General features: G+C 40.5%; 1 protein-coding gene across 1 annotated transcript; it reads left to right on the top strand.

Annotated features, from left to right (window-relative positions):
* LOC103364929 (integrin beta-3-like) lies at window positions 1-25,714 on the top strand. Its single transcript, XM_008292229.1, has 15 exons — window positions 1-234; window positions 1,767-1,852; window positions 2,542-2,743; window positions 2,924-3,176; window positions 5,929-6,091; window positions 6,332-6,493; window positions 6,596-6,691; window positions 8,387-8,476; window positions 8,955-9,089; window positions 10,217-10,661; window positions 18,602-18,824; window positions 18,923-19,023; window positions 20,157-20,276; window positions 23,728-23,894; window positions 24,557-25,714. Exons 1-15 carry the CDS (start codon window positions 159-161, stop codon window positions 24,623-24,625), a joined length of 2,388 nt encoding a protein of 795 aa, XP_008290451.1. The 5' UTR covers window positions 1-158; the 3' UTR covers window positions 24,626-25,714.
* Window positions 25,715-27,960: the final 2,246 nt, after the last annotated feature.

The following is a 27,960-nucleotide window of genomic DNA, read 5'->3' as shown; positions in this document are numbered from 1 at the left end:
TGGGGAGCAGAGGAGGCGGCTTTTAAGACGTTTGCCTCTATTTGGAGTTGTCTGGATCACAGAAGTGTTTTTTTTTTTTTTCTTTCTCCTTCTCCTCTGCCTTCACTCACTCCGCAGCTCACTGGCGCGCTGCGTCCTCCCAGAGAGCCCTGAGCAGGATGGGTGCTCTCCCGACGCGCGGCATGTTCTGGTGGATGTGCGTTTTGTTCTTTGCAGGAATAACAGCAGTCTGCGGTGAGTTCTGCCCTCCTTATTTTTTTTCTCTCTCTGTGTGTGTTTTATCCATGTAGCCAAGGAAAACACGGCAATGTGGAGGAAAGAAAACTTTAAAATGATGTTCTTACATCTGGTGCTGGTAACGTGATGTCCGTTTGAGTGTGCCAGTGCCGCTTAATAACAGACAGAGAGATTTTTTATTGTTCTTTTTTTTATGTGCAAGTAAAGGAATTTAAAAGGATTTATTATGTACATACACTTGAGTATTTAATGTACACAACGGTGGAAGAAGTGGCTTAATCTACCTGTATCTGTGAAATAAATGTAAATATTTGTCTCCTTTCACTGATTTACTTAATTAAACACAACTTTGTTAATGCATTAATGAAATAACATCAGTTGTTGCTGCTCTTGAAGTGGAGCTAGTTGAACTAAATCAGGCTGAATGTAAAGTAACTCAGCACATTTACTCAAGTACTGTACTTTATTATTGTAATTTTATCATTTCTACTTTGACTCCACCAGATTTCGGAGAGAAAAATTGTACGTTTAAGTTATTTTCCAGCAGATTAGCACTTTAGAAACCCATGATGATGATCAGCTGTTGAATAAATTAAGCCACTGAATAACATATAACTTCAATCGGCTACAGTATTTAAGTTGCATCAGTGATAATAATCTAATAAAAAGAAACACAAGATCCCATTTTATATTTTATATTTCTATCGTTTGCTGATAATAGTTTCCTACTGTTGCTTAGATGAGGTTTGGAATTTAGGACTTTTGCTTGTATCTGAGTATTTTCAAAGTACTCACTACTTGTGCATCTGAATCCTTTTTCTACCACTGCAGTCATGTAGTGTTCCCCTCTTAGGGTTCAGGTCCCTCTGAGGGGCCACGGATCTGTCACACATAAATCTTCTGGGGTTGTAAGATGATTAATGGGACAGGAAAGTAGAAAGAAAAAAAAAACAAAGCTCTCGTGTATACATCTGTTTTCATTTTTGTAAAACATTGTACATTTTTATGCATTTGGGCCTTGAATGGGTTTTGAAATAATGAAATAAACCTTGTGAGAGTTTATGTATGACGTGACAAGACCTTCAAACAGAATTGGATTTTATAAGCTTGTTTTTAGTGTAAAATCTTAATGAGAAGAGTCACGGCAGCTGTCAGGGAACAGTAGTGAAGCAGTAAAACACAAAAAGCCTCAAAGCTTTACCAAAGTGCCGTACTTAGGTCCTTGAACTGGATGGACAGCTTCTCAGATGGGCTTCATTTGGCAAAATGTTGTGAATTTTAGGTTTGAAAATGTCCTTATACAAACTTTGTATGTGTTAAATGTATTTAATCTTCATCTTTTTCATAAAAACAAACTAAAATCCTGGTTTTAAGTCCAAAAATTACACTATTTTAAACACACAAAGTTATAAGAGACTCCTGGTACAGCACATCATCTGTTCCTCTATTATTTCTATTGTCTAGTTTTTGAGAAGTAATTCTTCTTCTTCTTCTTCTTCTTCTTCTTCTTCTTCTTCTCTTGGTTCCAGGTTCAAATGTTTGCACCTCCAGAGGAGCCAGCACATGTAAGCAGTGCCTGGCTGTCCACCCCAGCTGTGCCTGGTGCTTCCAAGAGGTGGGCTCCCTTTACGCTTCGCTTCATTTAGGCAATAGAGTTTTGTGCCAGGCGGGCTGGTGCAGGGTGGTACAGATCTCCTCACCAGCCAGCGATAATCTGGCTGAGAAGAACACTCTCTGAGGTGTTATTTAAAGTCACATCTACTCCTAGAGTCCTCGAACAATCCAGAATATTTGGATTTGGACTTGTGCACAAGCACATTAGAGCCACAGGAACGGTGCAGATGAAGGTTCTGGAGCTGCTTCGGTGACACTTGCAGCTGCTTATGTGACGGACATCCTGTGACTGCATCAGGATACGGTCATATTTTCTGGTTCGAACTCATGAGGGTAATGATTTAATGCTGTAAAACTCAGTCTGGGAGTCAACATTTTGACTTCTTCAGGATGACTTCATCATGAGGTCTTAAGAAGAACTGGTTGCACTAGTTGTTGCAGTAAGACGGACAGCTTCAGTTGAGGGGAAATCGAGTTTGTTTGAGTCATGTTAGAATTATTCTTCATCCCAGTAGACTTCTTTCACAGACATAATGTTAGGCTGTTTCTAGACTCTGAGCTCCCCATAACAATTTAGTCCTCATTACAGATTCATCTTATGTATCACCATCATTTCACAAATTAAAGTAAACCACAGAATGTTCCTGGAAGCTGTTTTTCCACTATAAAAGGAGCTCCCTCTTCTTTCAGGACTTCGGCCAGGGCGTTGCTGGCTCGTCCCGCTGTGACCTGAAGGCTAACCTGGTGGCAGCGGGCTGTGCTACGTCAGGTTTGGAGTCTCCGACCAGCAAACTGCAGGTGATCGAGGACCGGCCGCTCAGCAACAAGGCGGCGGGGGCGGCACAAGTGACTCAGATAAAGCCGCAGAAGCTACACATCACCCTCAGGCCAGGTGAGCCCCTCTGTGGTGACATGCTGTTTTGATTAAGAGAGGAGTTACACCGGAAATGAGGCCAGGATCTTGTTTCTTGCTCAGATCCAAGAGCAGCGTGAGCAGTGAATGAATGAAAAGACCAGTGACATCAAGCAGAACTCTCAATAACTGAACTCCATCATCTTCTTCTCTCCCTAGACGACGCTAAGCGCTTTACCGTGAAGGTGCGTCAGGTCGAGGACTACCCCGTCGACCTCTACTACCTCATGGATCTCTCCTACTCCATGAACGACGACCTCTTCCGCCTGAGGACGCTGGGCAGAGGCCTGGCCGAGGCCATGAACCGAACCACCAGCAACCTGCGCATGGGCTTCGGCGCGTTTGTGGACAAGCCCATCTCGCCGTACATGTACATCTCGCCCAAAGAGGCTGTGAAGAACCCCTGCTACAGGTAGGAGAAATAAAGTAAGAGGAGGTTGAACTGTCGTGAACTGTCCTCGCCCTGTTAGCAGCGTATTGCGCAACCACGTAGAATAACACAACAGAACATTACGTAAAGGTTCCTGCTTTTAATAATGCTGACTAGCAACAATTGAAATATTTGGGAAGGAATTAGAGGAAGTTCATTGTCACGGTTACCCTTTTTTTTAAGTGCCGTTTCCTCTTTATAGTTTAATATCAGTCTTGTTTGCATAGATTTAAGGATGTTTTACTGTAGAATGGAAGCCACTCCCTTTGTTTTTGGCCAGTTCTACCAGTAGAAGTTGCTCCTTGCTTGTATTTTAGCAACATATAAAATAACAACATATAACATAAACCAATGGAGAAGCAAATACGACATATTTAATGGAATAGTTTTGTGACCTTTGCTCTTTCGGTCTCTTGTTAGATTAAAGTGAACTTTTCCCAAAACTAATTCAAAAATATTCTAATAAAGTTGGTTTAGGACACAAGCGCCTCAACTCACTCCAAACTTCATCGTAATGGAAAAGTTTGTTTTAGTGGCAGCATTCTTACATTTAACAGTGTTTTACATTCCTAACGTGTGCCTACCGGTGTTGATTTCAGCGGCTGTTTATGTCTGCGTTTTGGGAAGTAGCTTCATTATGCAGATGATGTCATTTTGTGAGGACACCTTTAAACACAGCGTTGCTCGGTAATAACGCAGGCAGCCTCCGAGTCACAGCACTTGTTAAAGGCTCACAGTAGCTCCCAAGTGCTTGGTCAGCTGCTCTGAATCAGCCGCAGGTAATTTAGCCGGAGAGCGAGAGTGTCGCAATGCGAGCTGCTGTAGCTCCACCCGAAGGCTCCACCGAGGCTGATTTGGTGGTTCAGTGTCTCTTGGGGTCATTTACTTTTCCCGCCTACAGACTGTCTGCTGAGATCCAGCCTCCAGGAATGTTTGGATTAAAGATAAGACAAGTGAAGAATTTCAGTGTAGTAGTTTACAATAGAGAGAGAAGGAGGGGTCCACAGTGCAGAAAATCATTGTTGAATTAATGGTGAACAAAAGAAAAAACTCCTAAATGCAACAATTTCCCTGAGGTTTACACCGAAGTGATCAATAGAGTTTTATTCTATTCTATTCTTTTATTCTAAATGTGCTTTGAAATGAACTTTTAGAACAGTTTCATTTAGTTTATTGCATATGGCTCTGGGTATGGTAGAGTAAAAACAGTAAAAAAAAATACTCCATTATATGTAGAAGAATCCTATTTATGTAAAAGTGCACAAGTATAAAAGTAAAATGTAGTTAAAGTATCACAGTAAAAATATTGTTTTTTCACTGGATTAATAATATTAAAGCATCAGTGTGTCAGCAGCATGTTTTTGCTGCAGGTGGAGCTACTTTGAGCTACTTTATGTACAGTTTTATAAACACTTTTGTCATTAATCGCATGAGACATTTATTGAAATATAACCATGCGATATGTTAGAAGTATAAAGATCACATTGAGCAGAGCTGTTTCACCTCACAGACCTGTGAAATGTGACCCTGACTACACACTGCTGTATGTAAGGAGCCAAAGTGTTCACAAACCACCAGTTTAATCTTTGTCAGCATGTTATTTTTTAAAGCCTCTCATATTATCCAGTGTGTAAAAGTTTCATGTAAAGGTATCTGATCCTGGTATATCAGTGTAGTGGACTAGAAAATACAAGATCTTCCTTTTTGCGTGGAAGCATAGAGGAGCATGAATTGGGATTAAAAGCACTTCAACACTGTATGTAATTAGCACAATTGAGTAATTATACTTCCCACCACTGGAAGTTACTGAATGGATTGTGCTGAAATTTTGTGCAGACAATCGTCTCCTGAGTTTTGAACCCTGCTGACTTTTCCTGTCAGGGATGTCATTTGTGGTTTTGACTATAAAACTGAAGACTTTGCCATTAGTATCAATTGGATGTCGTGTTTAGCACTAATTAGCAACTGTTAGCTAAGTAAAGCTAATGCACGAGTGAAAGTGGTAGCACATGTGGTAAATGTTATCCCTGTAAAACATCAGCATTGTGATTGTGGAACTGTTGGTGGTGTCATTAGCTCAAAGAATTAGAGAACATCAAGCAGTGTCTAGGTTCATTTTTACTCACTGTGGGTTCATTTTTCACTGCGATATTAAGTCTTGCCCCTCTACGGAAACTGCACAACCATGGCTAGAAGTTGAGAGAATGTCTTTTGTGCAGTATAACACAGTTTTAATGGCATTAATCCCACAAATTATTATGTATGTGGGTGTAAACACAGCCTGCAGTTCAGCCAATTCAGTTGAATTTTGGTCATTTAATTATTGGTTGCAGCTAAGAATCTTTTTAGTCGTGCCGAAGACTGCATCCTTTTTTTCCTTTACAGAATCTAGTTAGTGCAAATGTTTTTTGTTTTGTTATGTTTTGTTTTTTTTGGCCTTTATTTAAATATGACATGATGAATAAAGCGATTTTGATCAAATATCATAACTTCAAGCTTAGATTTGATTAATTTTCCTGCCAAAACTGCATGCCACACGAGATTACTTCAAAGACTGTCGGAAAGTTAAAAATCTGCAGATTTTTCTTGTTTTTATGGTTTCTTGCTCTTAGAAATGGTGTAATTTTGGCGATTTTTTTTGTTTGTTTTTAAGGCTAGCATGCATTTCAAACCATTTTGGGGTTTTAAGGGGTTAACTGCTAAATTAAACATTTAATCTCTGTTTACTTGCCAGTATTAATACCACCTGCCTGCCTCAGTTCGGGTACAAACACGTTCTCTCTCTGACGGAGGAGGTGGGCCGCTTCACAGAGGAAGTGAAGAAGCAGATGGTGTCCAGAAACCGCGATGCCCCCGAGGGAGGCTTTGATGCCATCATCCAGGCTGCTGTGTGCAAGGTGAACCAACCGGCTGCACGTGCAAACACACACTCGCCCGTCTCTCACACACATATGATTTTGTTTTACATTCTTTTTCTCTTCTGTCACACACGTACACGCTCTAAAACTTTTCAGGATTTCCAGTAGAAGAAGTAGATGTTACAGACTGAACTCTCCTGCTTTGGATGAGTGTGCACCAAACTGGAAATGAAAATAAAATGAAATATTCCTAACCTTTTTTGGTTTAATGGGAACCAGGAGCAGATCGGCTGGCGTCCCGGTGCGTCCCACCTCCTCATCTTCACCTCAGACGCCAAGACTCATGTGGCTCTGGACGGTCGGCTGGCTGGGATCGTGCAACCCAACGACGGGCGGTGTCACCTCAACTCTGAGAACATGTACAGCATGTCCACCACCATGGTTAGTGGATGTCGTGAGAGAGAGAATATCAAATACTTTAAACATGCAGGCGCAAAAGAGGAAGTAATCATTTTTGTTGTTCTAACCACACTCTTCCCACAGGATTACCCATCTCTTGCTCTGATCACTGAAAAAATGTCAGAGAACAACATCAACCTCATCTTTGCAGTTACCAACCCCGTGGTTCCTCTGTACCAGGTCAGGATGCGTTCAAGTTCTCTTCTGACTTTACATGCAACACATTAAACAGTGTAGCGCAAAAAATACAAACAGATTTTCGAAGTACAACTGAGACGATGACTAATCCTACTTAGTCTCATCTTGAACATACGGGAGTGTTTTGACTAAAGTCCTCTCATTGGTTTTAAAGAGAGATTCTTGGATGTTGCATTGGAAGAAGAATGGAAACTCAAAAATAATCCCTTTTTACACAGACGCTGAAAGGTGCAAACTCAGTTTTTCCTACACTGGAAACACGACCAACTGTTGAGCTGGTATTAAATTTATAGTTGTGGCTGCTGGGTGGAAACGGTTGAACGCATATCAGACTGTTCTTAAAGGAAAACCAGTCAAGTGTTTGCGAACTGTGATGAGTTAGGGAGTGTAACACTTCTGCATTTTTGGGGCGTTTGCACATTCGCGTAACTATGTGATTGACAAACTCAACATCTGCATGTCTTAATACAACAGCTTAATAATATTTCCTGTCAAATGAGGGAAAGTTGATAACAATAGAAGGAGAGAGTCTTCTTCCTGAAGGGGTCGGGGACTGCAGCTTAAAGTTAAGGGCACTAAAGCTACCTGTTAAGAACGAGGACTGACACCAGAGGTATTCTTTGATTGTGGTAAAATTAAGCATCTTTGCAGTTTTTTTTTTCTTGGAAACTTGAAGGGTTTTTTTTGGGGGGTTGGGGTTTTTTTTAGTTTGTTGGAAAAGGGCCCACTTTGGACCTTTTATTAGGCGTCAGGCCGGGGTTTTCGATCTTTGTTCTTGGGGGGCCCTATTCTTGCATGTTTTGGTTTTTTCTTTTTTCCACCCCCCTTGTTTCTATTGTTCGGGTTGTTTTTCGGGTTTTTGCGGGGTTTGTTGTTGGGTTGTTCTTTTGATTCGGTTTTTTTGGCAGGGTGAAACATCTGAAACATGCAGGATTGCGGCCCTCGAGGACCAGAGTTCGACACCCCTGCCGTAAGACATCAAAGTTAATTTTTTAGTGTGATTTCAACTCACAAGAATGGAAAAATTATATACCCTGTTATTATTATTATTTCATTATCACCAAAAATGTTCTATATAATTAATTTATCTTGATATTTACTCGTGACATACACAATATGTTGGTGATGGAGGATACATTAGCGACTAATGATAATGATTGATTAACCCTCCTATTGTCTTTGGGATGAATCTGACCCCATTTAGTGTTAAACATCTCTAAATAAGTCATCATTTTCAGTTTTATTTAAAGGGTTATTTACACATAAACTTGGGTAAACACAGGTGGATCAGGTGGTAGAGCGGGTTGTCCTCCAGTGCAAGGTTGGTGGTTCGGTCCCCCACCCCCCCACAGTTAAAGTGTCCTCGGGCAAGACACTGAACCCAAAGTTGCTCCCAATGGCAGGCAGCACCTTGCATGGCAGCTCTGTCACCACTGGTGTATGAATGTGTGTGTAAATGGGTGAATGAGAAACACTTTGGGTAAAAGCATTATACAAGTGCAGACCATTTGCATAAACTTGGGTAGCAATTTCAATCATGATATTTTCTGGAGGTTTAAATCGCTGGAGTCAAATTGAACCCAAGCATAAAAGATGTCAGTAAATTCGAAGGTAACAGGAGGGTTAACATTCTCTCTGACTGCATGAGGTGACAACAGTCTTCCGTTCTTCTTGTAGAACTACAGTGAGCTGATTCCTGGCACCACAGTGGGAACGCTGTCCAACGACTCGGGCAACGTTATTCAGCTCATTCTGAAGGCCTACGCCGTAAGTGCAACAAACACACACACACACACACACACACACACACCCTCGACTAGACAGTGTTTTGAGAGGATGACATGTGTTTGTTGACACACACCCACAGCGTCTGAGTCATGCTCGCACTGGAGCCAAAGTCTTAGTCGAAATTCCGCCGTGGCTGAAGTGTGAAGTTTACCGAACGTAGGCGACTCCTGGCCGCGCTGCTTTATTTACACTGTTCATGACTTTATTATGCAGACGACAGGTGAATGAGCTGAAAACTGATTCTTAGTCTTTTGTGTTGTTTGTTCAGCTGCATGTAGTTATAATGTGCATACCTATATAGGCAGTTAAGAACCAGTGTTGTGGATAGAACCTGGAAGAAGGAAATTATTACAATATTAGATTTTCTTTGTCATTTTATACTTGCTTCCTGTAACAGAAAACAAAAATCACCTTCTTTGTTGATGTCTTGCTGTTTTCTTGTGTTGGTTTGGTTTAGAAAATCCGTTCCAAGGTGGAGCTGGAGCTTCAGGACGTTCCAGAGGAGCTGTCTCTGTCCTTTAACGCCACTTGCCTGAACGGAGAGCTCATCCCGGGCCTCAAATCCTGCTCCGGCCTCAAAATAGGAGATACGGTTAGTTAGGCTTCACGGCTGCGAGGCTGGCTTTAGTTAAGAGATTAGAGAAGAGACGTGGCAAAACATAAATTACATACATACACTTTTCCCCACATCAAACAGTGTTGTTGTGTGATTAACAAAATGGATTTTATGTCCAAAAACAATTGTTTTCTTGCTCCTTTTTTATCAGATTATCAGGCAAACGATATAAATGCTCATCAAGAAATATTTACTGGTGTTGTTTGATTGGATAAATCCCCCATTTTTCTTTTTTTTCTAAATCATATATTTTCACAGATTGCAGAAAAAAATACAATTAGTTTGGATATCAAACATCGAACACAGGCAGTGCTTTTATAAAGATAAAATTATTTAAAAGACACAATAGCCTAAATACTAAATACTAAACACTTTATATCGCAAAAAAAATCTACTTTTTTCCCACTGTTTCCTCAACACGTGTCCTTTTTAGGTTCTAGAAATACTATCAAGAGCTCGCTGCTGACCATAATAGCATCATGATTACAAAAATACCATGTCTGTTAGTTCCATATGCTATTCCTCACTGTCTATTTGGTATTTTTCCATTTCCCTTATTGCTGCTATCTACATGTCTGTAGAATTGGATTTCCCCCCCTTTTTTTTCTATGGCGTCTAAAAGCAGATGATGGAAAACAATGGATCAGAACCGTCTCTGAGTTTGTCTTTCATAGCTGACATTTTCTTAACATCCTTTTTTTCTGCCAACTCCATTCGACTTAATTGTCTTCTCTTTCTCTTTATCTCAGCTGCTTTGGCTCTTTTCCCTGGTTTCTCCTCACTCCAGGTGACATTTTCTGGCCTCCACACATTTCTTTCTCTCTGCCTCAGCTCCTCTTATTATTTCCATATATGGCTCTTTCTCAAGATGTAGTAACTGCCCACTTTTTGGACATTTACCAGATTTGGATGCAATGCTGAATGAACAAGTACTTTGACTAAACACATTTGGAGGCTTTCCCTTCTTTTGTGCTGTTTTCTCTGACGCTGATTAGACAAGGCAGAAAACTTGAGCAGTTATTAAATGAACATCAGTCTGGATGCAGAGTGTCTTTGCCAAAGTTTCATCCAGACTTTGTGACAGTTTCATCTCTCTCGTCCAGGTCTCCTTCAGCGTGGAGGCTCGTGCTCGCGGTTGCCCCAAACAAAAGAAAAAAACCTTTGTTATCAAACCCGTGGGCTTCAAAGACTCCCTCTCCATCACCGTCACCTTTGAGTGCGACTGCAAGTGCCAGGCCAAAGCTCAGCCCAACAGCCCCAAATGTAGCCAAGGCAACGGCACCTACGAGTGCGGCATCTGCCAGTGCTACCCGGGTCGCCTCGGGCCGCACTGCGAGTGTGCGGAGGGCGACTATAACCCCACAGAGCAGGACCGCTGCAGTGGGCCCGCAGGAACCGGAGGACCTCAGTCTGCGATCTGCAGCGGCCGCGGAGACTGCGTGTGCGGACAGTGCGTCTGCCACAGCAGCGACTTCGGGAAAGTTTGGGGGAAACTGTGCGAGTGTGACGACTTCAACTGCCTGCGCTACAAAGGAGAACTCTGCTCAGGTAAGGGTCAGGAGCTACAGTGAGAGTGAGGTTCAGTTTTCTTGTGTAATTAATGTGCTGAAGGAGTTTAGGCTAAAATAGTAGGCCCGAAGATGATTAATTGATTGAAAGAAGTTAAGGAATAGTTGTTCAAATGTTTTCTCAATTCTTGATTTTGTCCAAGATGTCTTCAAATGTCTTGTTTTGTTCAATCATCAGTCTAAAAAAATCAGTTTCGAATTGTATGAAGCACAAAATCTTCACATTGGAGAAGCAGGAACAAGAGAATTATAACATTTTAGTTAGTTAGTTAATTAGTTTTTAAGATCTCCATTAGCTGAAGCAAAGTCACAGCTGTTCTTCCTGGAGTCCAACAGAATTATATATACAAGAAAACAGAAAACATTATAAAAGTAAAACAAAAGCCAAGAGGGCTTTACACTTCCTCACATCTTCATATACACATTATGAGAAACTATGTCATATAACCTTGTGCATTATCCTTTCATTAGTTTAGTCCTTTGGTCTTACTAAGCGAGAATTTATTTTTTGATTATCAATTTATGGATTGTAGTTCTGGTAATCAGTCAACTCATTATCAAGCAAATGTGACCAATATAATGGATCCACTACTTTTCTATGGTGTATATCTGTACATTGAATATATTTGTGACTGAAGGTCAGATAAAACAAGGAATTAGAAAGCACAAGTTTGCGATTTTGCCAATTCTGATGTTTATTTCTAATGGTTTCTGGCTATAAACATCAAAGTTTCTGTACAAGATGTGATGAAATCCACTTTTTAACTTTATGAACCCCAAGAAGTTTTTTCTCCTCTCCCATTTTTATTAACTGTGGACTTTTTTTCCCTCTGCGATATAAAGTCCTGCACCTCCATTGAAAAGGCTCAACACTAGCTAGAAGCAGAGAGGACACAAAAATGTTCAATTTCTTGAATTATTTCAATTAAATGTTCAAAACCTGGACTTAACATGGACAGCATTTTTCCAGGTTTTCTCAGGTGTTACCCATGAAAATCCAAAAATGGTTGCTCTATGTTCTATGGATATATTACAACTTAGATTTTTGCAATACTTCATTTTTATACTCGTCTCTTATCTGCATTGTGTACACAGCCTGCAGTTCAACCGAAAAACCACAGAACTTTTGTCACAACTGTTGGTTGCAGCCGAGTCACCAGTGGCCTTCTGGTTGCACCAACTGGGATCACACATGTTGAATTTCATAAAATGAAGAGCAGCATGTATGTTTTCTAAATGACACAAGAAAGCAATGTTGATATAATACCACAACTGTTCTGGTTAAGTTTCCCAACAAAACGACACGTCACAAATGAGTAATTTCTGGATTTTTGTTGCAAAGTTAGAAATAAGATGATTCACAAGGTTTTATTTTTTTTCAGTCTCCGGCTTGATAAATGGTTTAATTTGGGGGATTTTTTTAGATGTTGTAACTTTGTAAAGTCATCATTGTGAGGTTGCCAGCTCCAGAAGTGCTCAGCACCAGCCAAAAAATAGTCCTACACGTATCCAACGTCTAGTTTTTTAATGCTAAGCTAACCTGTTGTTGCTGTAGCTTTGCATTCAGCAGACGGACATGAGGATGGTTTTGATTTTCTCAGCCAACTCTAGTTATTTCTTTGAAGTTTTCTTCACAAATGAGTAGCTTGTGGACTGTTGCAAGTTAGAAATAAGATGATTCACTGTCTTTTTTTTTATTTTTTACAGTCTCTGGCTTCATAAATGGTTTTATTTGGGGGATTTTTTAGATGTTGTAACTTTGTAAAGTCATCATTGTGAGGTTGCAGCCAAAAAATAGTCCTACACGTAGCCAACGTCTAGTTTTTTAATGCTAAGCTAACCTGTTGTTGCTGTAGCTTTGCATGTAGCAGACAGACACAAGGACGGTATTGATTTTCTCAGCCAACTATTCCTTAGACGTTGTTTTCACATCAAACACAACCCTGTATGAGAACAAGTAAAAGGTGAAAGAGGTTAACATAGCCCACTAATTCCATGAATATTGTGTACGCTTGTGGTAGAGTTTCAGAAAAAGCGTGTACCTTTGGGGATGTGGTTGGCAGTCCTTTTCACCACGCTGACTTGCCACCCACCTCATCTGGGAAGAATTAGGTACAATAACAACAGCTCTCCCCTCTGCCCGGGACATGGGCTCCATTCACAATAAACACATGGCGTGGTGTGTGTGCGCCATGTGTGAGTGGAAGCTCAGGTTGTGTGTTTGTGTCAGCCAAGCCAAGCTCTTGGACCGCCGAGGTCAAAAGGATTCGCGCACAAAAAACGTTTCCTCCAGTTTGATGTTAGTTTTCTCCGGTCAGATGGGACTGTGTAATTTCTGTACTGCGGTTGAGATTTTGAAACAGTGGGGATGAGTTTGCGTTCAGTAATCGTCAAGAGCTTTAACCCAGAACCTCACAATCCTCCTCCTCATTTAGTGTTTCAAAACAGACAGTATGTCATTGAGTCAAAACACATGATGGTACCCTGAGGATGTTGGTAATTGAGATCTTACGAATGACTTCTCCTTGTGGAATTTAGCTGTGCAAAGTGTTGCACTGCACAGAACAATGCTGCCACTTTGTTTGTTTTAATTACCAGCAGGCATTACAGGACAGGAACTTTCACCAAATTAGAGGTACATGTATATAAAAATGAGGATTCAGGATTGTTTATTTGCTGGAGAGTCAGTCAGTTTTTCTTCTCGGTGTCATTCAATATCTTGTAATTAGTTTTGGAATCAAAGTGATTCAAATCAAAAACATCGTTTGACAATTTGGCAGCAATTTACAGCTTTCTGGCCCAGAGTCTGAGGAGATCAGTACCACACTCGTCAGTTCAAACTCTGTTTCAGGCGACAGAAATAACAAATATATCTATAGAATCACATATTAACAAACTAAACATTAACAACATCAAATATTAGCCTCTATAAAAACAGCACAAGCATGACCAGAAGTAGAGAGAACAAAAAATAATGTCTTTTTTGTTCAATATAACAAGTTAGAATGCTACAAATTCAAAAAGAAAGTTGATTTTTGTTTATTTTATTTTTTTATTAAAGAACAAAGAAAAGCTGAATCAGCATGTACAACAATTTTCTAAGTGTCCACATGTGGTACCATTACTGGAAAAAAAGTGGGCTTAGTATGCTATATATAGTCGACTTTTTAAATTTTGACTACCTTTACAAACAAAGCACTTTTTCTCATTACTCTGCATTCTGCAAAACTCCAAAGCGATATTTCACCATGCTGAATGTATCGTCCAACAACTTGCTCCTCCTTTTACCGTTCTGGAGTCATGCTGTATTCATTTGTTTGCTCAAGTATGTTTTATTTTGATCTCATTCCCTCTAATTTGTGTCCATAGTTTAAGCTCTGTGCAAACACAGCCTGCAGTTCAGCCAAATAGTCTCTGAAATGATGTCACATGACTGTTGAGTTGAGGTGCTCATGGTTTGTCAGTTTTGCAGAAAAGCGAATTCAGTGCAAATGTTTTTTTTGGGGGGGAATTTCTAAGTGAGATATGTAGAACTACAGCTTTAAACTCAAGCCTTGTCCACACGTAGCAGGGTTTTTGTAAAACCGAATATCCTCCCCCCTCCGTCTAGAAAAAACTAACGTACACACCATCTCGTTTTTAGAAAAATAATTCATCCACATCTAACCGCATGAGTGCGTTGTTAAGCACGTTCATGTTCTACATGAGGATGTAATAACTCCAACGACAGGAGTGATGACCGGGACATACAGAAATTGTCACGCCATTCCTCCAAGAGCACGATTTTAAAGTTCTCCCACCAGCTGGCAGTGTGTCCCGGTCTGACCCAAAACCAGCGTTGGTGTCTTTGACGGAGAACAAGCCTCAGACGTGGAATGGCAAGGTGGCGGAAAATAACCGTCCTTAACGCCGTCCTACTGTCATGTTCTTGTACGTGGAGCGGTATCTGGGCCTGGACCAGAGACAACACCAACACAGTTCTGAGGGCGTCCACGCTGTTTCCAAATGTAAACACAGGTCGCATATGTGATGTAAAGAACTTATTTAGTCGCAGGCAGTGATGTTTCAAAACCTAAATGTAGACGCATAAACGGAGGACTCGCAAATCTTCACTTTGGTCGGAGGTTTTTGAAAGAATCGTTTTTGATGTCGTAAATCTGCGTTTTCGTGTGGATGACAGGCCACATCGTAGAGAAATATCCTCATTTTGTAAGATACCCTGCTACGTGTGGACAAGGCCTTAGATTTGGTTAATTTATTCTGATGGAACTGCATGTCACTGATGATGACTTAAAGGATTGTCAGGAAGATGAATATCCAGCGACTCTTTCAGTTTTACAGTTTCTAGCTCAAGCAAATCGTATAATTTTGGTGAGTTCTGAAAAGACAACACGCCTTTCAAACCTACTGGCAGGATTTGTGGTTCAGAGGGTTGAAGGAGCTACAAACTGGTTGCATCTGCTTTCATTTGGTAACGAACCATTACAAACATGTAACACAACAAAAGCTTTTCTTATTCTGCCTGCACTGCATGGACCATGCTTGGCTTAGCATGCAGAGCAGGAAGAAAGCAGCCAGTCAGCGTCTGTCCAAAAGCCCCAAATGCACCTGCCAACACATGTAAAGATCACTTATTAACATGGTTTTCCTTCTTTGTTTAATCCGTGCAAAACCAACAACTGTGAGCATAGCCAGAGTCTTAAGGTGAGTTAATCTAATCCAGACCTCATCCCTACCTAAGAGTCAGACCCAAACGTGGTGCCATTCTTCAAATTTAACTCTCAAAACGAAGCTGGATAAATATTTCCCTTATTGCTGAACTATTTTACTAAACATTAAAATGTCAGAGCCGGGTTAAGAATCACATTCATGGAGTCACATTTTTACAAGCCTCCTGTTGAGATTGCTCCACTTCATTTAGGAAATTCCTCATTATTACATATTTACAACAGGTATTGAGTTTGCTTTGGGAATATTTTAATTGCTAATTGCATAATGCCATGTTTTGGCAGTCGACTGTTTTCCTGCCTTCATTACATCATCACATCTCGTATATCACTCAGCCTCCCCTCTCGCCGCTCTCACTCAGAAATGTTTTGCTGTACTCCCCAAAGCCCATAGCGTAACATGAAAATGCCTTTCTCCTTACTCATTGGCTGTTGTGGTCTAATGAGGCTAAAAATAAACCCATTTTTGGTCAGAAAAGGGCCAAGTGGAAGAGTTTGGGAAGTGTTCTGGGAGTATGTGTGCGCAGAACACGGCCTGCTGTTGTCTTGAAATACCTTATTCAGAGTGAGGGCCATTCTTCCTCGGCCACAGACGGGTCTAATTAAAAGCCAGCGGTCCTGTGGTCAAGTGATAATGACAGTTTGTTCACGGATCATCCTTTATCCAGTCAGACTATCCCGAGCAGCTTCCTGTCTCATTGTTTATCAGGGCATTGTTTTTTTGCGGCGACGCGCCACAGTGTTTTCTGCACTGTCACTCTTTGTGGCGCTCGCACGCAATTACACAGATACACGAGGAATAACAACAAGCCAGTGTGCACAAATTCCCTCACACATGCGCTTGAATCACGCTGCCAAAAATAAAAGCGCTGCAGACACCACAAAGCACACAATGAAACAGGCTACGGCAGTTTGTGAAACATTACTAACCACTTCTGCTTTCCAGTGTTTCCAGTCTTCTGTCCAAAACTTCAGTCGTACAAAACCGCTAAATGTCCCGAAGAAAATACCGCTCGCTGTTCCTACTGAAACATTAGACCGTAACACTTGGAATTAATGTAAGCACATTGTTACTATTACCGTGTAATGCTTGACTTTAACAAGGACAGCATGTTTGAATATGTGAGCGCTGAAGCCTCGGAGCTTCGAGGCCCACGAGCAGGTTTGAACAGCACGTGATTTTTTAAAAATAACCACCAAGATGACATCATTTATCAGAGCCATAAAGCTAAAAGAACCGAAACAATTGGAGTAATTTCAACTTTTACTCTGTCCTTGAACTACTCATCTGGGAAAACTTAACTAAATCTAAGCTCAGAGTTTTTGTTTTATTGTCGAAATCACTTCATTCTACATGTTGATTTAAGAAAATACTAAAAATCAATCATTTTAACGGACCAGATTCTTAAAAAAAAAAAGAAAAAAAAAGAACGTTATCCATGACCTTGCAGTGACAAAAATGCTGTGATTTTTCAGTTGAACTGCAGGCCGTGTTTTTACACAATAGAGATGGGAGACAATTATCATAACATAATGAATGTGTAAGTAGTAAAACATCTATAGCATGTGGAGCCGCCCTTTTTCATTTTTTAGTTGTGGACACATTGAAAAATGCTGTACATAATGATTAGGTTTTTTTTTTTTTCAATTTTTACGAAATAATAATTCAATTCAATTCAGTTCAATTCAATTCAAATAACTTTGTTTATCCCCTAGGGCAGGGGTGTCCAATCCTGGTCCTCAAGGGTCACAATCCTGCATGTTTTAGATGTCTCCCTCTTCCAACACACCTGATTCAAATGATCAGATCATCATCAAGCTCTGCAGAAGCCTGATAACGATCCTGATCATTTGAATCAGCTGTGTAAAACATGCAGGATTGTGGCCCTCGAGGACTACGATTGGACACCCCTGCCCTAGGGGCAATTCAAAAGCTCACTGAGTATTTAAAATAAAGACAGAAAAAAAAACTGGAAAAAAAAAGGAAATTAATAATTAAATTAGTTTCTTTATATATTTTTTTTTTATAATTGCTGTTAGTATAAATTTGTCATACTGAAACAAAATACATTCTTGAGTGCTGTTTCCATGTTCGTACAAGACTTCTTACTGCAGTGAAAAATGAACTCACAGTGAATTTAACTGTAACAAAGACTTCCCACGAACCACTTGGGGTTCAGACGGTTAAAAGCAAAGTAGAGGAAAACACAGACGAGGGTGACACCAGCTTGTGGCTCTCTCAGTCATAACCACTTAACAAGCAGCGGTCAGTCACTACAAAGTCATGCTGACCACTCAAACATGGTTCAGACCCACTTAACTTTATTTAAAGTCTGGTGAAGTCCCAAAACATTTTTCAAAGATTCTCCGTGTGTAATAACACCAAGTCTTGAGATCAAATGTTTCAATCAAGCCTACGCTGAATTTTGTAGAAAATAGCGTGGAATAAGGTTATTTCAACAACCGAGCTACTTGAAGGGGTTAGAACAGGAGTGATGAGGGGTCCACACTTGCTTATCACACTATAAGAAACAAATATGAACTTATATCGACATAGCATACTTAAGCTATTTAAAACAAATAGTAAGTAATGAAAATTTCTCCTGTCGCGTTATTTGTTCTCTTCATGTTTCACCATTTTTCTTCACATGTCGCAATTCCTTTCAAAGAAAAATAAGCTATAATAATAATGTATGCTGCAGTGATGCACGATATTAAAATTTCAGGCCGATACCGATATCCGATATTAAGATTTCTGATATTGCGATAACCGATATTACCAATGTTGATATTTAATTTTTGTTCGCATTGAAAAATGAGTATAAGTGAGCACTGTGAGAACGTGAAACTATTCAAAAGAAGCTCATACTAAAATTAGACCACATAGTCTTCTTTATTGGATAACAAAAGTAAAACATTTAAACATATTTTAACATATTTAGTGTTCAAGTCCAGGACCATTTAAATAAAAACATCTGTGAAATAGCAAAACGTAGCATCATACATAGAGACGAAGTTAGACAATCATCAGCTTTTCACATCAGCTAAATTTGTTCATCAGACCAATATCGATATATCGGAAAAAACACTAATATCGGCCGATACCGATGTGGTCGTCGATATATCGTGCATCCCCAATATGCTGTTTTAACTTTGTCAAGTAAATGTTAACGTGGTCTTTTTTCCGTTACAGGTCACGGTGTGTGTAACTGTGGCTTCTGCCAGTGTGCACCAGACTGGCAGGGTGAGAACTGTAACTGCTCCAGGCGGACCGACACCTGCATGTCCAACCTGGGCCTGCTGTGCAGTGGCAGAGGCCAGTGCATCTGCGGGGCCTGTGAGTGCACACAGCCAGGAGCCTACGGGGCAACATGCGACAAATGCCCCACCTGCCCCGACGCCTGCACCATGAAGAAGTGAGTCTGCAAACACATGAGGTTTTGTGCAGAGTTGTTCAATCCCGTGTCCGGAAGGTTGTTTGAAATGATTCGATTCCCTCGTTGGTGTGTTTTAGGGAGTGTGTCGAGTGTAAGCACTTCAAGAGGGGCAGGCTGTTTGAGGACAACACCTGCTCTCGCATCTGCAAGGATGAGATCGTGCTTGTGGATGACTTAGGTGAGACACCCAGCTGACCAACACTACAAGACTTTGAATGTTGGAGGCAACTTCTAATAAGGCAAAGTTGCATCCATTGGTACTATTAATGGTGAATAATAATTCCCTCAGGCTTAAAGGTGCTGAGGATTTCTGAGACGATATTAATGAAAACAAGTTGGATTGCCTGACTGTGGAAAAGCACCATCAGCTATATGATTTTTCCAATGTGGCCAAAAAAAATCCGGTAATAATGATTAATAAACAATTTCAATCAGCCATTATTTACAAAAAAAAAGTCATGAATAAAAGCCAACATCATCCAGGCTGAAGTTAAAGTTGTTGAAGAGTTGGAAGAATCCATTTGAGGGATGATTTTAACGCAATCCTGGGGGATTTTTGCTCAGCAGTGGTAAATGCTAAAGAAGTGTGAAGTCTGTAAATTTCTTGGTTACATAGCAATATCTACTCGAAGTCTGCTGTAACTTTAGCCACCATAAACTACTGCTTATACCCACAGACTGTCTGCTTCGTGGATGACTGTGTTGAGTTTGTAATTTGGCCTTTGCCATCTTGGTGTTTTGAAACCACTTGTATCAAGAGAGGAGTGGATCTGACTGAGAACTCGAGGACAGGAGCCCATACAACTCATCCTAGAACATATCTCGCCTTATCGTCTGTTTTACTGTACGTGGGACCATAATTTATTAAATTTACACCATGCCGTACTGACAGAGAACTGAAACGAGCAGTTGAGGCCATAAAGTCATTCAGAACTTTCTTCTGAGGTAAAAAATGAAGGAAGAAGTAGAGTTATTTTTTCATTAACTTCTATACAATCAGACTTCTGTTTGCAATCAGAGGAGTCGCCCCCTGCTGGCCATTAGAAAGAATGCAGGTTTGCCTTGGCTTTACTTTTCAGGCTTGAAAGCTACGTCTATCAGTCTATGGTCGTACCAAGCCATGGTGTTTAAAATCTGAAAGTAAATTCATGAAGTTTGCAAAATTTGCTTGAAAGCAGGCTTTAAAAGAATTATAAACGTTTAGATGTTTGAAACAAGACAAAAAAATCTATGATTTTATCAACAAAAACAAGGGACTAGATATGCATCATGACTAACTGATGAACCATTTCCTCTTCATTGTTCACACAGAGTTCCACGACACAAATGCTGTGAACTGCACCTACAAAGACGAAGACGACTGCGTGGAGCGTTTCCAGTACTATGAGGACGCCAGTGGCAAATCCATCCTGTTTGTTGTCAAAGAACCAGGTGAGAGAGATCCATCCGACCCAACACTTATTCAGTCATATTTTTATATTTGCTTATAGATCAAGTGAGTACATATAACATGAAAGAGATCACGTGCAGCAACAAATTTACAGAGGATTGCACCCAAATCAGCTCTTCAGTGTTGTTTTTGGTTTAAACATTTTTTTCAGCTAATAAAACAAGTTTGTACTGCTGACACAGAACCAGAACAAACAAGGACTTAATGCTGGTGATCATAGTGAAGCATTTAGTAGCTATGGAGCCAGCTATCTCAAGAATCAATGGAAACCAAATTAAGAATTAATATTAGAGGGGCACCACTATAGCTCACCCGGTTGAGCTGGTGTCCCACGTACAGGGGCTGTAGTCCCCAACGTGGAGGTCATAAGTTCGAATCCCACTCATGGCCCTTTTCTGCATGTCATACCCCCATTCTTCTCCCCCACTTTCCTGTCTCTCTCTCTACCACACTGTCAAATAAAGGCAAAAAGGCCACACACAAAAAAGAGTGAACATCAGACTTAACTATGTTCCGGGGCTAGAAAACAACTCCACACGAAGGCTAATGTTGTCCCGTTACTGGTTGATTGCAAACCTGTTACCCATAATGACTTTATAAGGTGGTGATGTGTCATAGTTGTGTTTACAATTTGTCCTAAAGAGGCTAAAAAAATCTGTTATTTCTGCTGTAATGACAATATAGTTCGGAACACACAAGGAGGAGTTGTAATAACAGATGTAGTTAATGGAAGTGTTGAACACATGACACGAATAAATCAATAACCACCAATGCATCACCATCACCTGTGAAATTTGTGGCACATTTCCTTTGAAACTTGTGTTTCACTTCCCCCAAGAACAAGTTGTCACTTCCCTAGCTGCCTGCTCTTCATCTGCTCGTTAAGTGGCCGAACAGAAAGAGCGTTGGGCGGTAAAACAGCCTTTAATGGCCAAGATTGCCCGCAGAGAAAGTCTGTCCTTGGGCTTCCTTTAATGAATGTGTGTGTTTAATTTAGGCACAACTGGGTATCAGAGACGTACACCACAATTTGCCTTGAACACGGTGCACCCTGCCGTGTCAAAGAGGGTTGTAAACAGCTGCCCAGCTCCTCTAGAAACCCGCTGACTCTACATATCCTCAATAGGGGAAGGCAGGAGAGGGAGAGCGAGGAGACTAAGTAAGCAAAAGAAAGGCAAGGAACGATTTGTTGGGGAAAAAATAAAACCATAAAGCTGTGTTATGCAAGAGAAGAGATGGAGCCAAGATGGGGAACATTCACCCCTTTAAAGTTGACCAGGCATTTTTCTTATTTAGAAGTTAATCAATCGTGTTGAGGACATAATCTTGGACCTGGTATGGTTCATATATGAGCAGTAAAGGTCGGGGTTAAAAGGATCAAAAGGGTCAGCTGAGGAGCAGGAAATAGAGGCGAGCACGAAAGAGAGAGAGAGGAAGAGGAGAGGAGCTTTGATGTTGGCTGTAAAAAGTTCACCTCACTTGGTTACCAAACACCACCGTCCACATGCATATGAGCACGCAATCGCACGCTCAGACAATGGTTAGATACAGTGACGCACATTCGCTCCTGCAAACAAACAAATGACTGTTAGCTGGAAGTCACTGATACAATCAGATAATCAGGTGACTACTTGTGAAGTTGGTTGCTCATCATGACAACCCCGCAGACCGTGATCGTCTGATGCTGCGGTTCTTCTCAGCCTTATGGCATTGTTTGGCTCACTTGGTTTTCTAATTTTACCGTCTGCGTTCACACTTGCTGCTTTCATGTCTGTTACAGCCAAAGAATGTTTTTTGTGGTAAAAACACCCAAACAGGGTTGAACAATTAATCATTTTTCAAGCTGTGTTTTAGCAGATTCCAACAACTGCAATTTAGGTCACAGTTAATGCAACGTGTCTGACCCAGTGTTTAAACTGTTGTGTCAAAGGTATCACAGATTCCTGCCGACCTCCTTGTGTGACACTTGGACGGTAATGCTCCATCATATGTTTTCAGTCTTTTACACAGTGAATAGTAACAGACTCCAGAATCAAATCGTACTGGACAGTTTCCTCAAATCTTTCAGTCCTATATCCATAGCTACCTCAAATGGCAAGTCAGCGACTCACAGGAAAACATTGTCAAGCATTTAGCAGCTGAAAAGCCAGAGACTTCTAACAGGTGTTGGTAGGGACCCAATATTGGACTTCGATCCATCAGGTGGCCAAAATGATGACTCCAAATGTTTTTTAGTGTTGCTCCGTGTCTTCTGTGTCTCCATCTGCAAACTTAAAAGCCTCTTTCTGCTGCCAACGAGTGACCAGATATCAGTTGCTGCACGTTTATTCAAGTTAGAAACAGTCAATACTCAGTTAAACTGCTTTATTGGGGCTGTGTAGGCGTTGTTTGATCAGATTTAATTGAGTTCTGGTAATGTTAGCAAACGACCTCCCAGCGGTCATCACATCTTGATTAGAACACTTCTAAACTCTGACTGGACATTCAGCTTTTCCCACTTAGTTCTGCTCGCTTCAAAAGAGGAAGAAGACCACAGACAAAACCGACAATCTCTCATCTGAAATGGCACAAATTGTCCGAAGTTTTGTAAGATGCTGACTGAGAAAAAAAGATTTTCAGGGTTTCTCGGGAGCCATAATTTAAAACCTTGACTTGCGTTCTCTTTGCCTCAAAAGGTTGGCTTCATGTCCCTGTTGAAGTTTTTGTAACAAGACTGTAGTTGGGGAAAGGGGGAAAAAAGCCCTTGGAGAGCCAATTAAACCAAGAAAAACTAGAGGTCAAATCAATCAGTGAAGTACAGGGAGTGTTGAGATGATGACTCGTTTCCTCCTGCGAGCGACTTCTGTTGTAGGCGTAAAATGAAGAATGACTCGGCGGCGCTCGGCCCATTGCTTCCCGTCGGCTTACCCAGAAACATATTTTGGTGGAGAAAGTTTTCCGGAACGGCTAATGATGGGAAAAATGACCCAGGAGAGCACAACAAGTCTTATTCCATTCCGGTGATGGAACCGTTCATGTTAATGACTCTTTAAAAGAGAGTTCTGTCAGTCATGTAGCCTGTGCAAATCAGATGCCTGTTGAGTTTTGCCAAGACCGCAACGAGGGGAGAGAGATTTGTGGCCTGGCTGTAAGAGGTTACTATTTTCCACTTCAGCCCATCCTCCTGTCTGCTCTTTGGTATTTAACAGTCTGTTCAGCGCTGTTTTCTATCGCTTTCTCAGATCTGATCACCATTGGTAAGCATCTGTCCACACAATTCAGCCACTTGTTGACAACAACCATTCTGAATCCAGTTGCAGCAAATGCGACTTTAAATCCATGTGACCAAAGGGAAAAGGCAGGGAGGAAACTGGGTTATGAAATCAGTGGCTTATCTTCCTCTGTGTGCCCGCTGTGTGCTCACTCCTTTATCTCCTTCCTCCTTCCACTCAGACTGCCCCAAGGGTCCAGACATTTTGGTGGTGCTTCTGTCGGTGGCAGGAGCCATCTTGTTCCTGGGCCTGGCTGCTCTGCTTATCTGGAAGCTGCTGGTTACCATCCATGACAGGCGGGAGTTTGCCAAATTTGAGGAAGAACGTGCTCGCGCCAAGTGGGACACGGTGGGTGGATTTAGCATGACGTGGCATGAAAGTGCCCGGAAATTGTGTATTTTGGAAACTGCAAGTGTGTTGATTTTTTTAATAATAAGATAAAAAGAAATGACTAGTCAGCATTTAATTGGACAAAAAAAAAACACCTGGAAATCTTCTTATATACGCTTTGCACACACTCAGATACACAAACACACACACACACACATACACACACACAACAGGCCACACACGCAGACTCTCGCTCCCGTTTTCTGAAGATGGTTTTTATTATTTTTGTGGCGTGCTGTTCCTCCCTGCAGAACAAAAAGCAGTGAACGGAAGGGCTGGGTTTAAATTAGCTAATCAGCCTTTACTGGTAATGGGCCTCTTTTTGTGGCCTCAAAAAACACACCCAAATCCCACAGATCTCAAACCACAAAGAACCACAGCAGGTTTAAGATGTTCACCGAGGAGGGGAAGTGAAAACAGAAGCCACACGTTCAGTGTTATATGTCTGACATGCAAGGAAACTCTCCAGAAACAAATGGATTGGTGATGAAACTGAATGGGAATTATAGGTGTTTACTTACCTTTATTGACTAGATGCCTTTAAAGTGCCTATTTTTTTAAACTCATTTTCTATCTATGAAACTCACCTTAACTTCTCTTTGTGTGTATTCACCCAACAGGGACACAATCCTCTTTACAAAGGAGCCACATCTACCTTCACAAACATCACATACAGAGGAAAAGACTGATGCTACTGAACAAAGACCAAAGGATGAAACAATGGACTTTTTTAGTCGTCCTTTGCGAGAAAGGCAACGAATCATGTGCAGGCTTCTACTGTCACAAGACAATAATGAATAATTATTTGTTTGTAAATATGTAGAAATGATTCCGAGGACACATTTTATCAGGGATTTTGTCATAAACGCCCACCAATACTACACTGATAAATACTGTTTTGTGTGATTGACTGAGATTTGTTGAGAATAAAAGTTTGGTTCACCCCGATTGTCTGCATCACCACAGTATTTATCTTTGCCGGAGTATCTGCCTCATGCATTGACAATCACTAAAATCCTACAAGATGGGGATTGTGTGAGCATAAATAGATATGTTTTGGGATTTCAAATATCTACTCCTGAGACTTTACCTTCCCCGTGCAATGATCGAAAAATGCAATTCATCTGTTCACAACATGCAGAAATTGCATTTTCTTCCCAGTTACCCCAGGAGTACCTTCAGACGTTGCCAGTATTGACAGTCTACATTATTTCTGACCGCTAGTGGAAAATACTGGCAGCGAGACAAACATTTCCTTGGCGAGTAAAAACCAAAACTATCCCCGAGACTGTATACCGCTGAGGCCGAGTCGGAAAATATACATATAGAAAAGAATGGATGTGTGTGGACTGATCCTTCAGGTCAGTGGAGGAACTGAAGGCCAGATAATGTTACACAGAACAAGCTTCATTTCCTGATCACAATGTTGGGATTTCCTGTTTGTGGAGCCCAGTGGGACTGCAGTGAGATAAAACCGTCCTTACTTCAGTTATGACGTTCTGAAAACGTGATGTGATTTATAGGCTAAACTGTTAATGTACTGAAAACTTGTGTGCTGTTCCATAATGAATATTTTAAGATAATAGTTTTAGACACATCTGATTGCAAATGATGGGAAACTAGAGCAGCATATTTATTGTTTTTTGATATAATAAGCAAATGATTATTGTCTTTAAAGGTACAACAGTGACTAATTTATGCTGTGTTTTTGTTTTAAAATGTTGAAAAATGAAATTGAACGTCTCTCCATGAAACTAAATAACAAACTCAGACAATCAGAGATCTGGTTTCCTTCCATGTGTATTGTTTAATAAGCTATTATCATAACTTGCTCACATTTTCTGTAACAGTTTGCTGCCTGCTCAGGATGCACAGCTTCATCTGCTCACATCAATGCATGAGCACAAATGGTTGGGTTTGTACTTGAAGAAGTTTCATATTCAAATTGAATTATACCAGAATACACACAGCAATGCAGGAACAAACAAAAGAACCACATAGAAATGTAACCCACTTGAAGTGATGACTAACATGTGGCTACTAACTTACTGCAGAGCTTTTTCAGTGCTATTCACTTCTTCCATCTTCTGGACTTCAACTGTAAGTGCAGCCTGCTGGTCTTTGAGTGTACTTCACCTTCTCAAAACAGCACAAATGACACCCCATGAAATACACCAGATGAGCCATTCCAGGTGAATTACACTCTTCGCATGGGGCAGTGTAATTACAGTTTGAAGTGGAAGAGGTCAAAACTGATGAGTAATGATGGATGACTTGACTGCATGAAGCCTGATTTAGATCACTATCAAGAAATAAGCAAGTCATGAGGAGTTTATGTGACTGGATTTGTTAAGCTTAAAGCATCGTCAGTCATAGAACGCTAGAATAACTCACATACGGGCTGCATACATTAACCTATATGGCAGCAAATTAGCTGAGGTTTTCCATGGTGTCTTTAATCATCACCTCAGGTTTAAAAGATAAATCCTGCTGATTTATGAGTTGAATCTCTGAGCTCTCCTAGTGTTCATGTGTGAGGGCGACTATCTTCCCTGTGAGGCTACGCGGCTCGACTATAAGCAAGAAAATCTCATTTAAAAAAAAAAAAATGAAGCCACAGATGACAAGAGAAAGGTGAGGATGCTAGCATGTCAGCTAGGGCTGTAGCCAGGAACAGAAATGTCCACAACTTAACTTAATTTAACTTAGTTCAACTTAGCTTAGCTTAACTTAACTTAACTTAACTTAACTTAACTTTATTGTCCCCTGAGGGAAATTTGCTCTGCATCCAGGCTACCATTTGATAAAAAATCATTCCAAACAGCTCTGGATAGACATGTCTGACCCCGTGATCTGGTGTCCCAAAATAATCCTCCAACTTTGTCAAACCTTTCAGGAAGAGTGAGACGACATTCCGCACGCCAGCGTTGACAACTTCATTAAATTTATGTGCTGCACATGTATGTCTGACTTTTTATTTCTGGTCCGTGACCCAACTCTCAGTCTGTCCATTATCATTTCCAATACAAAGCATACTTGGTTGTTTCATGACATTAGAACAAGAAGAATTTATTCAGCGATGTTAAAAAGAATGGATACATTTTTTTTTTAATTATTACATGCTGGGGCTATGTTTTTGTTGAGCATATTTCATTTGTTTAAATCTGATCTAAACGTATGTTAGAGCTCATTGTCAGAAGGTTTGAGTTCACCCTCAGAAACAGTGACCTCTAGTGGCACGCAGCCTACATGAACCACATAGTTAAAACTGCAGCTCAAAGGGCAGCGAAGTTGATGAAAGTACACCAGCCCATCACTGTTGACCCAGACAGGGGTTTTTAACTTGCTGATAAAATTAATTACTTCCTGGGAGTTAACGAGCTGTGGATTGCTGACTCTCTGTCCTGACAACCATGTTCTGTTTATTCTGTTAGACTGAGACAATTTAATCCATAAAGCTCTTTTCTGACTACAGTGACTTCAACAAACTTCACCAAAGTATAACCCAAGAACAAATCTCATTAATGGTCATAATCATCATATATTTACTGCATTTTCAGATTTATTATGTGTCGAATAAAAACAATTAACTGTGACAACTCATATGCAAATGAATGTCTGTAGGAACTCTAAATAAATGTGACGGCTCATCGTGCCATTGATTCAGAATGGGAAATAGAGTTGTAATATGAAGAAAAATATGGAGTTGTCATGAAAAGGCCCATTTTTGAGTCATTAATGTAAAAAAATAATGATAAAGCAAAAGTCAACTAGTGATATTTTCTGAACCATGTACCAAAAAAAATGCATATCATGATAAAAAATAAAAAAAAAACTATGGCATACTTTCTAAATGAAATACTTGGTCACAGAAATATAAAAGAAAGTTCTTTTTTTTATGTTGATTTATTAGGCAGGTATGACAAGCTGACAACTGTTTTTCTTTTACATTTTGGAATATTTTTCATTTTCAGACCCCACTTTGCAAACTAGAAAAACAATGAACTGTTACCTTATTATCCTC

The sequence above is a fragment of the Stegastes partitus genome, unplaced genomic scaffold (genome assembly GCF_000690725.1).
Source record: "Stegastes partitus isolate 25-593 unplaced genomic scaffold, Stegastes_partitus-1.0.2 Scaffold795, whole genome shotgun sequence".
In the NCBI taxonomy this organism is placed as follows: Eukaryota; Metazoa; Chordata; class Actinopteri; family Pomacentridae; genus Stegastes; species Stegastes partitus.
This window is presented reverse-complemented; position numbering and strand designations above follow the sequence as displayed.

Coding starts and splice junctions, on each gene's coding strand:
- LOC103364929 (XM_008292229.1), top strand. CDS start 159: ATGGGTGCTCTCCCGACGCGCGGCATGTTCTGGTGGATGTGCGTTTTG. Junction 1,853..2,541: donor GTGCCTGGTGCTTCCAAGAG/GTGGGCTCCCTT, acceptor CTCTTCTTTCAG/GACTTCGGCCAGGGCGTTGC. Junction 10,662..18,601: donor CAAAGGAGAACTCTGCTCAG/GTAAGGGTCAGG, acceptor TTTCCGTTACAG/GTCACGGTGTGTGTAACTGT.